The sequence below is a fragment of the Choristoneura fumiferana genome, chromosome 3, assembly GCF_025370935.1.
Source record: "Choristoneura fumiferana chromosome 3, NRCan_CFum_1, whole genome shotgun sequence".
NCBI lineage: Eukaryota > Metazoa > Arthropoda > Insecta > Lepidoptera > Tortricidae > Choristoneura > Choristoneura fumiferana.
The window spans coordinates 20,970,460-20,990,100 of NC_133474.1; the positions used below are offsets into that span (position 1 = coordinate 20,970,460).

The 19,641-nt window shown below is 42.5% G+C and overlaps 1 protein-coding gene across 1 annotated transcript; it reads right to left on the reverse strand.

The window, feature by feature from the left end:
* Positions 1-919: 919 nt before the first annotated feature.
* Positions 920-3,264, reverse strand: LOC141426275 (uncharacterized). Its single transcript, XM_074085123.1, has 4 exons — positions 3,020-3,264; positions 1,922-2,139; positions 1,612-1,773; positions 920-1,118 (listed from the first exon to the last, which is right to left on the reverse strand). Exons 1-4 carry the CDS (start codon positions 3,175-3,177, stop codon positions 961-963), a joined length of 696 nt encoding a protein of 231 aa, XP_073941224.1. The 5' UTR covers positions 3,178-3,264; the 3' UTR covers positions 920-960.
* Between the last annotated feature and the right edge of the window lie 16,377 nt (positions 3,265-19,641).

Sequence of the window (19,641 nt, forward strand, 5' to 3'; positions counted from 1 at the left end):
CGATGTTTACTTAAATGATTTCTATTTCTATTTTCTATTTCTAAATGTTGGTCAAGCCGCTTAGGCTACAAAGACTTCCACATAAATAGACATACATACATTATTATTATTATTATTGTTAGCCTATTCTGTCCCACTGAAGCAAAGGCCTCCCCCAATACTTCCACTGCTCTCTGTCCCCTGCATACAAGGGCCAGTCCTTCAAGAAGAAGTCCAGTTCATCCCGCCATCGCCGCCTAGGTCTGCCAGGTCGCCTTTTCGAGTTGGTGGGCATCCACTCGGTGGTTATCTTGGCCCAAAGCTACATACATATGTTAAAAAAACGTTACTCTCTTTCGGGTAGTCGGCTAAAAAGGGATACTACCAGTTAATTTTTCCGCGCGATAAAGCTAGCTGGAGGTGGTTGCTAATTAAACTTGCCGCCCCATTAACGTTGAGATCAAGTTAATGTTGCAATTGTTTTCAGTATTACAGTGTAAGTTGGTTGAAAATTCATTTAAAATTTCAAGAGCATACGCAAGAAAAACATTCATCATCATCATCCCAGCCTATATACGTCCCACTGCAGGGCACAGGCCTCCCCTCAGAATGAGAGCGCTTGGGCATTAGTTGCCACGCGGGCCCAGTGCGGATTGGGAACTTCACACACACCATTGAATTGCTTCGCAGGTTTGTGCAGGTTTCCTCACGATGTTTTCCTTCACCGTAAAGCTCGCGGTAAATTTCAAATGTAATTCCGTTCCGCACATGAATTTCGAAAAATTCGGAGGTGCGAGCCGGGTTTTGAACCCACGATCCTCTGCTTGAGAGGCCATAGGTCAAACCACTCGGCCACTTGTTCTGAGAGGAGGCCTGTGCCCAGCAGTGGGACGTATATAGGCTGGGATGGTGGTATTTGTATAAGAAAGAAAGGAAAATAGCCAATTCCCATAAAACTATATTAAAATAAACGTAACAAAACTACTCGGCCCTGATAAAACCGAGTTTCTTGTATAACACCAGCTCCCATCGCTTCAGTTTTGCGACGGGTGCGTCGCGGTTCACCGACTTGCTGCGCTTGTACTTCTTAAAGAACTGCCCGTCGATCTTGACACGCTGGTCGGAATTGTCTCTGGGACCTGTGGGTAGGAATATCTATAGTCACAGATTAATTAATTCATCATCATTAGACCCCAACAAATGAAGCGACGATCGGGAAAATGAGGTCCGACGACCCGTCTATTTGCAGACCAGGCCAGATTGTGCCACGCCTGTGGATGCCTGAGCAGCTGAATGCGTCTCGCGCAAGGTATGTGTCATCAGTACGTGTTCCACACAGGCCGCGCCAGGCACCGTCGCACCGCGCCTTGAACTAACCGTCTCCCGACGGATCGGACGGTTGACAACGTGCCACCGCAGGCCTCATCGGATGCGAAGTTCCCATGACCTGTCGGTCTGGTCTAGAGCGATATGGCCTGTGAGAAAGCAGGCCGTGGGACCCTAGCTTAAAGGTCACGGGACCCAGTTGGATATAGGCAGCGCAGGACTGACCGTTGTGAAACTATTTGGGGAAGCCCTTTGGCCAGCAATGTTTTTTTTTGGTTGTAATGGTCGATTTGTATTTGAATTTACCTGCAACTTGTCCTATGGTGGCAACCGGCTCGCTGTGGTGTGAGCGAGGGTAAAACAGCCATCTTTTGGACCCAAGACCATCGCTCTTCAAGACCTCCTCGATTCGGTCTTGACGTTTCTTCGTTGCGAGATATTTTGTAGTGCTTTTTCTGCTTTTACTGGCTGGCAATAGAAATAAGACATGTTTTATCTTTGGAATAGTTTTGAGGAAAGAGACGATGACAAACACGAAGTTACCGCCTTTTAAAATATTTTTTTTTCACCTCTTTTTCTCTAAATTGCGCTAGTTGTAATTGTAACTTAAACTCACGTGTCAAATACAGAACTCTGAATGCATCCAAAAAACTTGGCTCCCTTAGGTTCAGGTCCCGAACGCGACTAACTGAGCGGCTGCGAGAAGACCGGGACTTTGACCGCGACCGGGACCGGGACTTGGAACGATTGGACCGGGATATGGACCGGGATTTAGACGCGCTTGCGCTGCGGGACCGCTTGCCTGCGCGTGACCGGTGTTTGGTGCGGCTGGGTCTGTAGAAAAATGGCGGTAAGTTTCTGTCTAAATCTAAGCACAGAAGTAATGAATAAATAATAATAATAAATATCACGGGACAATTCACACCAATTGACCTAGTCCAAAAGTAAGCTTAGAAAAGCTTGTGTTATGGGTATATGCAACGGATAAATATCGTCACTACTTTAAAAAAACTCGTATCTCAAAGTAGATAATTTTTCTGAGTGGACCTTATGAACATTACGTCAAGGTTCAATTTTGTTGACATATTGATTTTAGATACGAGATTTTTTCAAAGTAGTGACGATATAATTATATAGATAGATACATACTTAAATACATAATATTAAACACCCAAGACCCGAGAACAAACATACGTATTTTTCATACAAATATCTGCCCCGACACGGGAATCGAACCCGGGACCTCAAGCTTCGTAGTCAGGTTGTCTAACCACTAGGCCATCTGGGCGAAAGAAATAAAATAAATGTCATGGGATAATTGACGACCATGTGAAAAGAACTAAGTAGGCAAGTATTAGCATTTTTATGACAGTTCTTAAATCAGAAATAAGTTCGTGTTAAAAAAATATTACATGCTTTTTTCCTGACTGTACTTGCATTGTCATCCAAAGTACATGTCCGTACCAAATTTCAAATCGATGCCATTAACCACTGAGGAGTTCCGTCCTGCGGAGACGATCCTGGCCGGACTACCAGAATGTCACTGCCAGATTATTGTATTGTCACCTGATTTACATAATTATGCCAGGTCTTAAGTCAATCTGACTATTGCAAGTGGGTCAAAATTCAGTTGCAAGATTTGACCCGCACTTAGGTATCTACGTACATACAATACATACATTGGAAGTTAAATAAAAGCTTGTTAAAAAAATACCTCCGATCTAAATCCCGTGAGCTCATGGGCCGCATACCATAGTAATCCGGGTACCCATCCCCATGGTCAGGATAGTCCGCCGGGGGGAATTCCCCATGGGGATACTCCCCCGCTGGCACCGTGGGATACTGAGGGTACTGGAACCCATAGCCTTCCATTCAATAAAAATGTTTTTGAGTATGATTTTGAAGCGATTAATGACATTGATTAATTTTGACTGGTGTTTTTTTTTCGTTTTTTTAGCAAAGAGTTTTTGATGGTTGCAAGAGGTTTTATATGTATTGACTGTTTCCTGTAACTTTTCCAACCTGAAGGAGCTTGAATTATTCTTTATTGAAGGAGTAACATGCTTGGACATCACAGTCGTATCTACCTACTGGAAGACGTCATCTAGTGTAATATAGGCCTACCTCAAGATCTCCACGAAGCTCGGATGTGTGTAGGTAGGCCCTAGCTTCTTCTAACTTCAAGAGAGCATTTAGGAAATATGTTTTTTTCGTCCCAAATATTGCAAAATATATGCAAACATTGATTAAATCGAAAAAACTTTTCCAGATTTCTTTTTTTTATTGACAATATTATCGGGGAGATTAACGATTAACGACACTTTTGAGTTCGATTTCGATTCGGAAAAGTCCGATTAATTTTCCGATTGCAAAGAAAGAACAATTAAAAAGTAAGGATAAATTAGGGATCGATTGTTGCCTAATGGTTCGCTCCATTAGAGGGTTCTGTAGTACTTTGAAAGGAGGATTTTTTTGCCTCCATCTAAAGTTTAAGGGGAACCGAAGATGTAGGTCACCGACTCAATGTCGCTGGAAGAGATACTTGTAACGTAATTTTGGAATAATTTTAAATAAATTTACTACTTGTGGAATACTCGTACTGTCATCTCTCTTGCCCTGTGTGTGGAATCCCTGGGCCAGTTCATCGGCAGCCTTATGATCCGGAAGTTGGGTCGAGCGGAGAAGTCGAGCTTTCGCCGCTTGCTCGAGCTAGCGTAACCTACCACCGCCCAACTGCCATCCCTCCATTGTCAAGCTGACTCCTGGATACCTAACTTGCCAGCAGATGATTGAAAAAGAAAAAGACGTTGGACTTCATCGAACGTCCCATCTGGTAGGTAGGCTTGGCGTCGCTGGCGGTTTAAGTAGACTCGGATTTGATACCAGTGAGACCACCCGAATCCCAATTCCCCCCGATCTCTAATTTATGTAAAAGCCGTGCATGCCTAGTAATTTGACCTATGGCTCGTGGGTTCGATCCCGGGCTTCCACCTCTAAGTTTTTCGAAATTCATGTACGACATTACATTTGAAGTTTACTATGAGCTTTACGGTGAAGGAAAACATGGAACCTATACATTTAGGCCGACATGATGACGCCACATGGCCTCATATCAAGTGACTCGGCCATAGGAATCTATTTGTGGTCGACGTACGAAGCCACTGGGAGGGGCAATCTCTCCTTGCAGGGAACAAGAATGCGTTTCAGTCGATCCCCTGCTCCATCCAGTCATCCTACCTCCGTGCTACAAATGCCCGCCCGCTCCTTAACTTTGCTTTGAGTGCCTCCATTCTTCATTCAGTTCTTTTACTCGCTCCTTATTATTCCGCGAGTTATCGCTTAGCATGCTATGCTGCAGCGTAAACTTTAAAGTTAATGCCGTTAATGTTAATGTTGTTTAGACGACCAGATGGCCTAGTGGTTAGAGAACCTGACTACGAAGCTTGAGGTCCCGGGTTCGATTCCCGTGTCGGGGCAGATATTTGTATGAGAAATACGAATGTTTGTTCTCGGGTCTTGGGTGTTTACTATGTATTTAAGTAAGTATCTATCTATATAATTATATTTATCCGTTGCTTAGTACCCATAACACAAGCTTTGCTAAGCTAATTTGGGACTAGGTCAATTGGTGTGAATTGTCCCGTGATATTAATTTTTTTTTTATTTAATGCTAAAATTTTCCAATGTTTTCTAGTCGTAATCATCATCACCCCAGCCTATATATATCCCGCTGCTAGACACAGGTCTCCGCTCAGAATGAAAAGGCTTGGGCTGTAGTTCCGACGCGGACATCTCTCACACACACACACCATTTAGTTGATATTAAATGATATTGTAACGGATAACTCACGTCTTAAACCGAGTTTAGCTCGAAATGTTTCGCGCGAGCAGAGCGGTGGCGTGTAGTGTGCGTGTTGCGGCAGCCGCCGAGTCGCGTGCTCCTGAGAAGAAGGGCTACGAAATAGCCCGAAACATGTCGAGCTAAACTCGGTTTAAGACGTGAGTTATCCGTTACAATATAATTTAATATGAGTGAGTCTCACGGTAGTTTCATGTTCAAACCATTTAGTTGCTTGGTAGGCGTAGTAATGTGTACATTTCTGATTTTGCACTAACTATATAATTATACTGATAAACAGATTTTTGGTGAAGTATATAGGCGTATGAAACGCGCCATAGGTCAAGGTGTTTAAATCCAATCAATTTGGGAGCATTTTTAACGGTAGGTATAGGCGGTATCAGCGGGCTGTTTTCCGCAACTCGACGTCTAAGTGCGCCTATTTTGCGTGATTAGGCTGTAGGCACTATTCATGCCAGCCTAGCTCCTGGAGGAAGCCTAGCAGACCCTTCACGTTGCCGACGACTTCCTGCAGTGACCCCGGTGATCCGAGGTGTAGTGCCTGTAGTTCGCCACACCAGAGCATTCCAGAATGATTATTTTAAGATTTTTAACGGTATCAATAGGAGAGTTTTTTTTTCTCTTCTGAACCCAAAGTGGCATGTGTGTACAGCAGAACTCTTGTTAAATGTTTGATCTGAACCCATGGATCCTCTATTTGAGATACCATTGGTCAAACCATTCTGGCTACCACGTATTCAACATCTAAAAATGAAACGGAACTGCAGCAAACTTAGGTAACTCCAAACTGCAACATTTCCAGGTGTTTAAAAAAAACGAAACCGTACTAATTAACTGAAAATACAACCTGTCAGAAACAACCTACTTCTGAAATACAGGCTGAATTTAATAAGTTACACGCCACATGCGCACACGGAAAAATAATCTCTAACACCTAACGTTACGCTTCATTTTTGCGTTTAAAATTTAAGTAAATTATACAGGATAACTAAAAAACGTTAAAACTGCCCTGAAAGCTGCCGTATGACGATGTTAGCGTGTATATTTTAAGCTTTTCAAGCTCTCGCGGCGCACTTTTAACTTGGTAAATTATAATAACCAAATGACATTCTTTTAGGAGCGACCTTTATAAAATACTGGTTAAAATGTTGCTGCTAAGGTCTTTGCTTTGAACTGAAAATATTACTTCTCTTTTAAGTCCATCCTTATTCCTTATTATTTTATAAATGTGAAAGTTATCGTGCGTATGCGCGTGCATACGTGTGTGCGTGCGTAGGTGTGTTACTCATTCACGCTTAAACTACACAACAGATTCTTCAAAGAAGAAATAAATAAATAAAAACAAAAGACACGTAAAAAAAGCGACTGAGCTTCAATAAGAATTTTTACAAGGATACCTAGATACGGGTAAGGTAAGTATAATGAGGACTATGATCCAATGTTTGGGAATTCCTATTTTTTCTTTATCCAGGAATTTTAGTTCAACTGCCTGATGAATTAAGCGAGTAATGCCGCGAATAAAGTCTCATTATCATCTCATTAGCCGTAGACCATCCACTGCTGGCCATAGGCCCCCATAGACCTCAAGTTGCTTCGGTTGGAAGCGGCCTGCATTCACCGCTAACCCGTGGCTTTATCCAGTACCCCTAGTATAAGTTTTCGGTTACAAAATACGTCTCGATCGCGTTCGCGTAAAAATCTCAATTTATATGGAAACACGAACAGCGCCTCTAGCGGAACGTTTGCGATGTTCGTGTTTCCGTACAAATGGAGATTTTAACGCGAACGCGATCGAGACGTATTTTGTAACCGAAAACTTAAACTAAGGGCACAGGTCGTCCGTCCATCGTTGGTGGACATCGTACGTTTCGCTGGACGCCCGGTCTCCATCCGAGAACTTTTCGGCCCCAACGGCCATCTGTTCTACATGCTATATGGCCCGCTAATTGCCATTTCAATTAGCTACTACGCTTGGCTTTTTATTATTTGTATAGATGAAACATAACAGAATATTATTAAAACAAAAAATAGTTTTACAAATGTCTGACGACGGCATAGTTCCCAGGAGACAGGCAGCGTTACCGCGTTAAATACCTAGCCAAGTTCGAACGTCGACGGAAATATTTAGCTGCCTGCCTTCTGCAGGGCTACTACGAAACTCGAAGTTCGTGTCGCGCGGTCCCTCTCGCTCTCGTATTAAATAGTATAAGTGTCAGAGGGACCGCACGACACGAACTTCGAGTTTCGTAGTAGCCCAGCTGGTCGCCCGTCGTCTTTACCAGGCGCGAAGAAATCTATCGCTTGGCTATATTGAATAAAGGCTTGGATTGGTAATATTAGATATTAAGTATATAAAAAAGTAAGTAGTGCAAAAAAGTTAAGAGTCACTCTGATGTCAAAGTTCTTTGTGGTTATTGGATTCGACCTGTTTCCATTGCTTCCAAGCATAAAGTAAAGTTGCCACTCCAGAACCTACCCCAACAGCCATCAGTTGAAGCGACGTTGCCCGCCCACTTAAATTGCCGACGCGTCATTAAAAAACAAAATAATCAGCCAAGAGTGAGTTGGATTTTTGCATACAGGTTCTGACATTAAAACTCAAGGTATTTCTTTTAATTTTGTGACGAAGAACAATAAAAAAAATAAGTTGATTGTCGTCAGAGTTATTTTCATACAGGATTATATGTTTACTCTTTCCTATTTATTGTTATTATTATTTTTAAATTTAATTCTAATTTGACATTTAAATTTTATTTTTGGCTGACATTTTATTGTAATTCAAAGTCAAAATATCTTTATTCAATTTAGGCTATAACAAGCACTTATGAATGTCAAAAAAAAAAACTACCACCCGTGTGGAGTCCGGTTAGAATTACACCTCTCCATTTCTTCCGTGGATGTCGTAAGAGGCGACTGAGGATAATATAGGTTAAGGTATACCGTAGGCGACAGGCTAGCAACCTTCATTATTGTACCCTTTTTGTCAAACTTAAAACCTAAAATTGCTCATAGTGGCTCCGAAGCGGTAACGTTTCGTGTGCTCTGCCTACCCCCCATTTGGGAATACAGGCGTGATGTTTGTGTGTGTGTATACAATATTATTAAATGATATCTATACATCACAAGTATCACAACTTAGTTTTTAACACAGTTTTTAATTCGACTACTATTAAGTATACTTTTTTTTATACATTTGACGATCCTTTTGTGAATTTCTTAGTTACCTACCTAACTTGTGTTTATAATGTATTTTTCAGAAGGTAGCAAAAGTATAAACCCCCTGCCCACAGAACCCTATTCTAACTTATCGACTCCGAAACACCAATGGTGCCAACATCAAACGCAATAACACCGTAACGCGAATACCGCCGCCTCGAAAGTTCTCGAATCGAGTGGAACTGAACGAAACTGAGACGCACTTTCGAGATCTTTCGAGAGTTTTTGAGATCGCGCTCTTTGGAGTTAAAAGGGGATTCCCCTTTGCGGCGCGGATCGATAGTCGAATGAGATTTATTTGGGATCCAGGTGCTTTAAAGTTTTTAAAGGAGTGGTTTTTACGAGGGCTGCTACTTATGTATCCGGAATCTGGGATTCCAACATTTTTAAACGCAATGTCTGACCTCCATGGTAAAATTAGTACTTTTTTTTAAATACTGGTCGCTGTTTTTTTTCCTTGCGGACGCTAGTGTTTTGTTTATGTTGGGTTTAAAGGTTTAAAATGTCATATCGCTGAAATAATGGAACTCACTCGTGAAAATATTCATGCTATGATTTATTACGATTTTCGACGTGGTTTAACGCAACAACAGTGCGTAGATCAATTAACTTCGACTTTTGGTGATGAAGCTCCATCGAAAACCACTGTGTATCACTGGTTTAGTGAGTTTAATCGTGGACGGAGTAGGCTCACGGACGAAGTTGAGGAAGGTGCAAGTGTGCAGGTGGTAGGACCTTGTGCAAGGTCCGCCCGGATTGCTACCACCATCTTACTCGCTAATCCTGCCGTGAAGCAGCAGTGCTTGCACTGTTGTGTTTCGGCGTGGAGAGTAAGACAGCCGGTGAAATTACTGGCACTTGAGGTATCCCATCTTAGGCCTCTAGGTTGGCAACGCATCTGCAATACCCCTGGTGTTGCAGATGTTTATGGGCGGTGGTGATCTCTTATCATCAGGAGACCCACTTGCTCGTTTGCCATACAGTCGAATAAAAAAAAAAAGGTCGCCCGAAATCCGTCGTTGTGCCACAAAATATTGAAGCTGTGCGAAAACTTATAATGCAAGACCGTCATGCTCATGTTACGTATCGCGAGATAGAGGACACTCTGGGCGTATGTATGACGAGCATTCATAAAATATTACATGAACATTTGTTGTGTGTAAAAAAAAAATTGTTAGCGTTGGATCCCGCACAACTTAACTCAGGATCAAAAAGAAGCTCGCGTCGAATGGTCCAAAAAAATGTTAAAAAAAATTAACCGAGGTGACTCAAAATCTGTTTGTAATATTACACAGTGAGAAATATGGTACTTGGAGTCTACGATATTGATACAGCAGAGCTGATAGAAAAACAACGTCGTGATCTTGATCTATTTAATGCGAGACTGCAAGAATAACAACCTACCCACACATCGTAACGTGCACTTCTAAGTTTACCCACATATGTTACACCTCCACCCTTATTCGCTAACGTAATCTCTTACAAGTATAAATATTACAAAAATACAACAAAATCTAATCTATTTCTAACTTATATCTAGCTACTCGGTGCGGCAAAGGCCTTAGGTTCACCGACGATCGAGTTGCCGCCGGCGGCGGAGGTGGTGGCATCGGGTTTGGTTGCACCGCAGTCACGTTCTCAGATTTTGGTGCGGACCCACTTTCTCCTTCTACCCTAACTAACGAGTCTCTGACCGCCTCCGTCGTCGTCGGACTCGCGACGGCCTTCTCACCCCCGTTTTTTTCTATGTTCTCCGGACAAGGTACGGTAGACATTCGTGATCTATGTCTAATCTGATCTATGTGTCTGACTATAGGTTTTCCGCTACCTCTATCCAGGGTATACATACGCGAGCCCTGAGCTCCCAGCACGGTTCCCTTGACCCACTTATCATCCGTACAAAAGCCGCGCGCCCAGACCGAGTCCCCCGGCGCGACCGCGCGCGGGTGCCGGCCGCGGCCGCCACCTGCCGCAGTTGCGCCGCGCGCACGCTGTCCCGCAGCGCGGTCTCGCCGCGCAACAGATCGAGCCGAGTGCGCAAAGATCGGCGCTGCAGCAGCATTGCTGGGCTATCTCCGGTTGTGCTGTGAATGCTATTTCTATACGCTAGTAAATACGTCTGTAATGCCGCATCTATGTCTATCTTCTCCCTATACGCCTTTTTAATAGCACGTTTGCATAACTTGACGGCTGATTCTGCTGCACCGTTCGATGCTGGGTGATACACCGGTGAAAAAGATTGCCGTACTCCGCATGTGTCTAAGAAATGTTTAAGCTCGGCACTGGTAAACGGTGGGCCTTGGTCTGATACGAACTGTTCCGGTACTCCGAAACGCGCGAAAGTCGTCCTCAGCTCTTTAATTACTGCTGCTGCGTTGGTACGTGGCATCTCACAAATTTCAAGCCATTTAGTACTTGAATCTATCGTGACCAAAAACGTTTTACCTTTAACAGTAAGAAAATCCACGTGTAGCCTACTCCACGGACGCGTGGCGTAAGGCCATGGTTCGGGCGGCACCCGCGACGGCGCCGGAGCCTCCGCTGCGCACACCGCACATGCTCGGCATAGTGCCTCCACGTCCGCGTCGATGTTGGGCCACCACACGTAGCTCCTGGCTAAAGATTTAGTTTTGACGATGCCCATGTGGCTTATATGCAACTGTTTCAGTACGACGGCCTGAAGTTTCTGCGGAACTACGACGCGGTAGCCCCACATGACGCAACCCCTGTCTACGTAAAGTTCGTGCCGCCGTGCGAAATAAGGTTTCATTTCCTCGTCTGGACATGACGTAGGCCACCCTGACTGCACATATGCGAGTGTTCTACTCAGTACCCTGTCCCTAGTTGACGTTACCTTAATATCATTATTAGTCACTGGTAAAAAATCTTCCACAAAATTTAAATAAGTTATTTCCTCTAAGTAATCTTTTTCACTTTTTTTTTCGGGAAGTCGTGACAGCGCGTCGGCACAATTCCTACCCGACGGCACGTACTCTATCGTGTAGTCATAACCGGATAGCAATACCGCCCACCGTTGCAAGCGCGATGCTGCCATAACCGGTATACCTACCTTATCACCGAATATGTAAGTGAGTGGTTTGTGGTCCGTTCGCAAAATGAATTTACGTCCGTAAAGATATTGATGAAACTTGCGAATCCCATAAATGATCGCCAGTGCCTCTCTATCAATCTGCGCGTACGCGCGTTCGGTGGGCGTAAGCGTACGCGACGCGTATGCCACAGGCCGTTCGCCAGCTGGCGTCAAGTGCGACAGTACACAGCCCACGCCCACCGCAGACGCGTCCGCCGTCAGTACCAGCGGTAACGAGCTGGAGTAGTGAACTAACACCTCACTCGAGCTCATTGCCGCTTTTACCGCCTCGAACGCGGCTTGACAGTCTTCGCTCCATTGAAACTTGACACCTGCTTTTAATAAATTATATAACGGCGTTAACATCGTACTGATATTCCTAACAAACTTAGCATAGTACATGATTAAGCCTATAAAAGCCCTAAGCTCTGACACGTTCTGCGGCGCGGGTGTTTTAACGATAGCTCTTATCTTATTGGGGCACGTATGTACTCCAGCTTTACTTATTACATGTCCCAAATAATTTACACTCTTTGCGAAAAACTCACATTTGTCTTTCTTGACACGGAGCCCATATGCTTGCAATCGTTCAAACACCTTATTTAAATTATGGATATGTGATTTCGTATCTTTCCCTGTAATTATGACATCATCGAGAAAAACTCCCACATGAGGCAAATCTGCGAAAAGTTGTTCTAACCGTCTTTGGAAGATACCCGGGCTCGACGACAACCCGTACACTAACCGGTTATACATAAATAAACCCTTATGGGTATTAATAACGGTATACCTCCGTGATTCGTCTAACTCGAACTGTGCGTACGCCTGCGACAGGTCGATTTTGGTAAAATTCTCTCCTCCATGCAAACGCACCAGCAAGTCTTCTACCCTGGGTAGCGGATAGCGGTCAACCTCTAGCACCCGGTTTAATGTTAATTTATAGTCAGCACAGATCCGTAAGCTACCATCCTTTTTTACCACGGGTACGATGGGCGTGGCCCAGTCGGAGCGGTCGACGGGAGTGAGCACGCCGTCGCGCACCAGCTGATCCAGCGCGCGCTCCACCGGCTCGCGCAGCGCGTACGCCAGCGGGCGCGCGCGCAGGAACACCGGCTGGGCACCCGCGCGCAGGTGGATGCCCACCCGGCCGCCGGTGAAGCGCCCGAGACCGTCGGCAAACACTTCATGGTAGCGGGAGCTGAAATCATTTAAATTAAAATTATTCGCGGTCGTATAGTTTACCCTACTACAGCTATGGCTGGGTGTAGGTATACGCAATCCTAATTCGACTAGCCATTGGCGACCTAATAACAGTGTTTTACCGTTATCAATAATATATAAATCTAAATACTTTTGTTTGTCTTCATACGTAACTAATGGTTTGATAACCCCGACGGGATTTACTAGTTCGCCCGTGTAGTATCTTAATTTTAAATTACATTTCTTAATGCTTAAATTGCTGAACAATTTCTGATACAGTTTATGACTTATACACGACACTGCGCTACCAGTGTCACATTCCATGTTAAGCAGTACGCCTTGGACCGTTACCTCGACTACAATGGGTTTATAGTCAGTTATATCCAATCGATTTAAGTCTGAAATAATTACCTCATCACTAAAGTCACTGTCCACTTCGCACTTATGTTCCTGTTCCGGCTGTGCCGTGCTTACATTGTAGTGTTCCGTGTGCCCGCGATCCATCTCCACGCAGTGCTGATCCGTCATGTACGGACACATGCGTCGGAGATGACCCTGTCGATTGCAGACTTTACACACGTAACGCGCAAATCTACATGTCGCCGCGTCATGCGCCGCGCCGCAGGCCGTGCACGCCCGCGGCGCACGGGCCGGCGCGGCGCCGCCACCGCGGCCAGTACTACTACTGCGCGCTGCCCGGAATGCACGAGGCGTTGGCTGCGCCTTCGTTCTTGATCCGCTCCCCCACGGTCCCTTGGCTTGACGCGACGTGTACCCGGTTACGGCTTGACAATCTACGGGCCTATCGCGACCTTCCACGATCGACGCATCCTTCTCCGCTGCCTCCATACTGACGGCCAGCTTAAATGCCTTTCCAAAATCCAGGCCCTCCTCGGTGAAAAGTCGTTGTCGTATCGTCTCGCACTGTATCCCGCAAACCAGCTGATCCCGTAAGCTTTCTTCTAACCAATTACCAAACTCGCAAGTCTTAGACATTTTTTTTAATATTGCCACATATTCAGAAACACTTTCTCCACTTGCTTGTTTCCTGTGTCTGAATTTATATCGTTCCGCAAGGACACTGGGTTTCGGTTGCAAGTGACGTTCTAGAATATTCGTCACCTGTTGGAATGTTTTTGTTGTAGGTTTGTCTGGCGTACATAAATTTACTAACAACTCATAGCAGTCGGCCCCCATGAGTGTTATTAATGTAGGGACATATAATGCCTCGTCCACCTTATTCACCACAAAATATTGTTCCAATCTGTCTACATATAACCGCCAGTTATCCGTTGTGACATTGAACTCTGCTATCTTACCGACCGACATTTTCTTTTATTCGAACAAATTTCGCACTGTTCCTTTAACCAAAAAAAAAAAAATACGCCACAACACACTAATACGCACAGGAGTCCGCTCGACCTCGTCGCCACTGAGAAATATGGTACTTGGAGTCTACGATATTGATACAGCAGAGCTGATAGAAAAACAACGTCGTGATCTTGATCTATTTAATGCGAGACTGCAAGAATAACAACCTACCCACACATCGTAACGTGCACTTCTAAGTTTACCCACATATGTTAACACAGGTGACAAATCCTGGATCTATGCGTACGATCCCGAAACTAAAAAACAATCAACAGTGTGGGTATTTCAAAATGAGCCGAACCCTACGAAAGTAACTCGTGCAAAAAGCACCTTAAAGCAAATGGTGACCTGCTTTTTTGGTATTAATCGCCATGTGGCTACAATACCATTGGAGAATCGTAAAACGGTCAATTCGGAGTGGTACACGACCATTTGTTTGCCGGAAGTATTTGAAGAAATACGCAAAAACAACCAGCGACGCAGAATCATACTTCACCATGACAATGCCAGCTGTCATACATCACGCGAAACAACTACATTTTTGGAAGGTCAAAAAATAGAATTGACGGGTCATCCACGGTACAGCCCTGATTTGGCCCCGAACGATTTCTATTTATTCCCAAATGTAAAGAATAAATTACGTGGTCAACGATTTTCGACCCGTGAAGATGCCGTCGACGCCTTCAAACAGCACGTTTTGGAGATACCTCAATCAGAGTGGAAAAAGTGCTTTAAAAATTGGTTTCAACGTATGCAAAATTGCATCGATCATCGCGGAGAATACTTTGAAAAACAATAAAACCATATCTAGCCATATACGTTTGTTTATTTTTTCTATTCCGGATACATAAATAGCAGCCCGCTACGCAAAAGAGGGGTGTTACAAGCTTTGAAACCAATATCTGTCTATCAGTCTGTGCCATCGTAGCTCTCAAACGGATAGACCGATTTCAGTGCAGTTTTTTGACGTGAACGCAACTTTTCTTGTGGAGGTTTTTAGCTATTTTTGACGAAAATCTATTCAGCCGTTTTTGAGATATTGAACTTTGAGAATATCGGGCGTTTTTTTATTTTTTTTATTATCAGCTGAATCGTTTCTTTTAAGTATATGTACAGTCACCAGCATTAATATCTGCCACAGCGGAGCGTGCAAAAATATCTGACACGTCCTACCGGCCCTAGAAATACAGTCGTGTCTTGTTGTGTCAGATATTGATGCTGTGACTGTACCTACGACTGGATATCAGAATCTGTAGTACTCTGACACTTACAAAGCTTAGGGGGCTCAATATAGGATCCCCTAGGAACACTTTGGCACCTTACGGAACCCTAAGAAGAGCTGGAATCCGGCGCACACGAGAATACTTTAATTTTTAGAAAATCTTACATACGTACACCGTGTTTTTTTTAGTTTCCGTTAACTTCAACGGACGGATCCGTTTGTTGATAATAACAACTTGGTAATTAACTTTTTACTTAGCAAAAAATTTAAATACTCATCATAGTTAATTATTTAAACTCTCAAACTCGACGAGTAACATAATTGACGTGACACATAAGAGAGACATGAAAACTTACTTTATCAACCTTCTTGACGTGTCACGTAAGAGAGACATGAAAATTCACTTTTTCAACCTTCTTTCGATAAGTATGTGAATTAAGAACACTTTAGTTACGCACTTTAAATAACGCCCTAAATTAGGTAGGTAGGTACTGCGCATAAATAATTTTGTTAATGAGGCATGGATGAAAATTTCAGAAACGCTTGAAACTTTTTTTTCTCGATAGGAATAACCTTTCTGATTAACAGAAAAAATATCAGATTTTTAAGTAGCATCAATTAATTTAAAAAAATGAAAGAGTTTCCTTTACCGTCAAATTACGACAGTCCGGTCGGTTACAGGTTGTTCCATAGTCCAGAATAAAAAACATGAAAAAAAGAATTAATCCTGAATCACTATATATTTATTGTTCAATTTATAATACATTCAATTTGACAAAAAAAAGAACTTATGTGTTATTTCGATCGTTTTGACAGGTGACACTCTTTACCGGCTCGGATAATACCGACATGGAAATACCGACCCTGTTTTTCATCTACACACCCATAGAAGCTCGTGTCAGTTTCTACTTTTATTTGACATATTGATGTACGTGTGTGTGTGTGTGTGTGTGTGTGTGTTCCTTTAAAATCAAAAATTAGACATTGTATAAATAGTTAAAGAAAAACCTGAACAATACAGAAGAAAACTTAAGCCCGCGATTTTGGAGTGTCAAAATAACACGCCATCAAGTTCACACACAGCTGACTTGTCGTTTAAAATCAAAACTTAAAGCAATTATGAAAAATCCATTACGCCACTTCAACCAACTTTCCACTCACCTCCCTAATGACGGCGCATTGTACTCGCAACTTTTTCATCAAACTTGTATGAATATGGAAGCCTTTGTAGCTTCCATTAGTTGCCCTGCTTAACTACCAATATAGCATTTTAGACTTTAACCATACGTTAATAAAGTTGAGATTAGTAGGGCCGGGTTATTTTTATTTTTGAATACTGGCCGGTAAGAAGTACTATAAGTTTCTTTTGCGTCGAATTCGATGTTGAGTCTATAAGGCTGTTCGAATTCGAAATTCAATTTTAAATTTGAATTCTTTTTTGTAAAATGAAGTTAAGTCTGTTGTTGTTCATGAATATAAAGTCCTCAGAGTGTGTTTAAATACTTTAAATTATAATGAACGAATGATTCGTTTAAAAATAAATAAAAAATTTGATGTAAACTATATAAGGTAGGCAGATGGATTATGCATCTTGAATAAGTATTTTATACAACGTGTCTCAACACTAAGGACAATGTCCGAAATCCCGATTAGAGTTCCGTCTTAAGAATATTCTAATATTGTGAGTTATTCGATTAGATGTATATAAAAAAATATCATGCATGTCTCTACGTACAGGCTCTCCCGTAAGTAGTATATGTTAAACCAGTAATTTCTCCGTTAATTTAATACTGTGGCGTTTGGTATGAGGATTTGTACATGGGTTAGATTCATCTTTGTCCAGAGGGTTGACACACGTTGCATAACCATTAAAGGCTTACCTTCAACAAAATTATATTAAAGCAAATATCAAACCGAAATGTATATTTATTTTTGGATAAGTTGATGCCACTCACTTTTTAACGCGTAGTCATAAAAATATATCCGATTGAAGCAAGAAAATTATATTTTCGCCTTCACAATTTCACCCGACAGCAATAAAAATGTACATCTAAATCCCGCACAATGCGACGCGGATCCGGCACGACACCGACCCATGTCACTGGTCACTAACAAAGCGAACTGTTATACACCCTTACGAAATTCCAACGAACATTTATTCCAAATTCAAACTTTATCTAGGAACACCCTGAGTATTTTTGTATGCATTACATACGAGGATGTGACAGTTATTATTTATACCAACGGTTGAAAGGAGAAATTGACTAAGCTACTTTTTTTTAGGATAGGAGGTATACATATATGTTCGGAATGAGTAAGTTTTTCTGTGTCGTTTGAGCTGTGTCAATATGAAATTTTTCACAAAAATGTCGCTTAGTCAATTTCTCCTTTCAACCGTCGAAATTTTTTAGGATTTTTTTAGTTTTTTTTTACATTGAAATGTTCTAAATTTGAGGCGTTATGTGAATGGTTTTTGGTAATTTATGTGAAGTTAGTCTAGGTGTATTTTGTTTCAGGTTGATGTACGCTGTAATGTACAGGGCCATTCATAAGAGCTACACGAATGTATTGAACGAAAGTAATGTCCCTTAGACATTGTTTTAGATGCATTTCATTTCCTTATTTGTGTGATCTGAAGTGTACCTATTCAAATAGGTAACACGCAAAAATATTAATTTACTCATTCAATCCATTCGTAGCAGCTCTTGAGGGTCAATTTGTACTTACTTTCATCCCAGCCTATATACGTCCCACTGCTGGGCACAGGCCTCCTCTCAGAATGAGAGGGCTTGGACCATAGTTCCCACGCGGGCCCAGTGCGGATCGGGAACTTCACACGCACCATTGAATTGCTTCGCAGATTTGTGCAGGTTTTCTCACGATGTTTTCCTTCACCGCAACTTACTTACTTTAGGTACTTACATTAGGTTTGATTTAGTTAAAAATAAACTTTACAGGATTATTATTAATTCTATTTGATATGCATTGGTTTGGGTTAGGTTAGGTTTATTTTATATACAAAGCGTATAAAATTTACTTCTGGAGCGAATAAAATTATATCAAACTAGCTTTTGCCCGCGGCTCCGCCCGCGTGGAATACATCTTTCGGATCGCACGTCTTCTAACCACTTGCCTCAGCAAGGCAATCGCGTTTTTATTCAACAACAATAAATCATAATTTAGTAATTACGCAGCCCCGTTCAATTATAACGTTATCATTCACGAACTAAGCCTCGGTAATATTATTTTTCTAATGAGAAAAAACAATTTTCCCTGTCACGCGATCTCACGCTTCATCTAACATGGCAGTTGGGGAAAATAACCAGAAACATTCGAATAAGTATTACGTAAGCTAAATACTTATAACTCAAGTTACTGAGTTGCACCGTAGAAAAAAGCCTAATTAGACTAAAGTTTCTTACCAGACAGGATAAAAAACAAAACGTTTTCTGTAAAGCAAATGACTCTTTTACGTGCCATTTTTAGCATACCTCAAAAGGAAAAAAACGAAGCCCTTGTCTATCCGTCTCTGTCACAGCCGATTTACTCCGAAACTACTGAACTGAATGAGTTAAAAAGTGGCACACTAGTTATAAGTCTGTCACCGAAGAAAACTTTAACCATGCTTTGGTAAACCCACATTTTCGTAAACTAGAACATTTGGTGGACTGTTAAAACCAGCAATGCGAGTCGAACTTTTCAAATCAGAACCATACCATGAGGGTTGGTAACGTATAATATTAAGTTTCCGTCGTTTCCAGGAACTCTCAAGGTGTAAGTGCACATAGCCACTAGTTTAATATGGAAAACACATACTATTTGTCAGCATTAAGTGTAAACTATTATGAGCTTTATTATTCTGAGGACTTATTGTCTGAAACACTTGCGGTACAACCTAATCCGTTGTCGCCGAAGTATGTTCGGACGTCGTCGTCCGAACTCGCCGGATAGAATCAAACAAGTGAAAGAACGAGAGCGGCTATACTGCTAGAACCGCGATCTGTGGAGGCGCTCTCGTTCCTTCACATTTATACGTTTGAGTCGCTCGGCCGAGTTCGGACAATGACACCCGAACATACTTCGGCCGACAACAGATTAGGTGGACACGTACCGTTCGAATCACAATCGTTTTCACTGTTTGGCTACCTTTTACTGACAATGTCTATAGTTCGGGTTGCGCACTGGATGGAAGAGTACAAAGTAGGTAGTTAATATTCTTTAATATCACACATGTATGTTTATAGAAGTTTCAGAAGGCGGGCTAACCAGGCGGGAGTCGGGGCGCGTGGTAGGCGCGTGGCAAGTAAAGGGGTTTGTGTACCAACTGGCGTCGTTGGCGCGGGCCCCGCGTGGTTAGCTAAAATGCTGAGTCACACA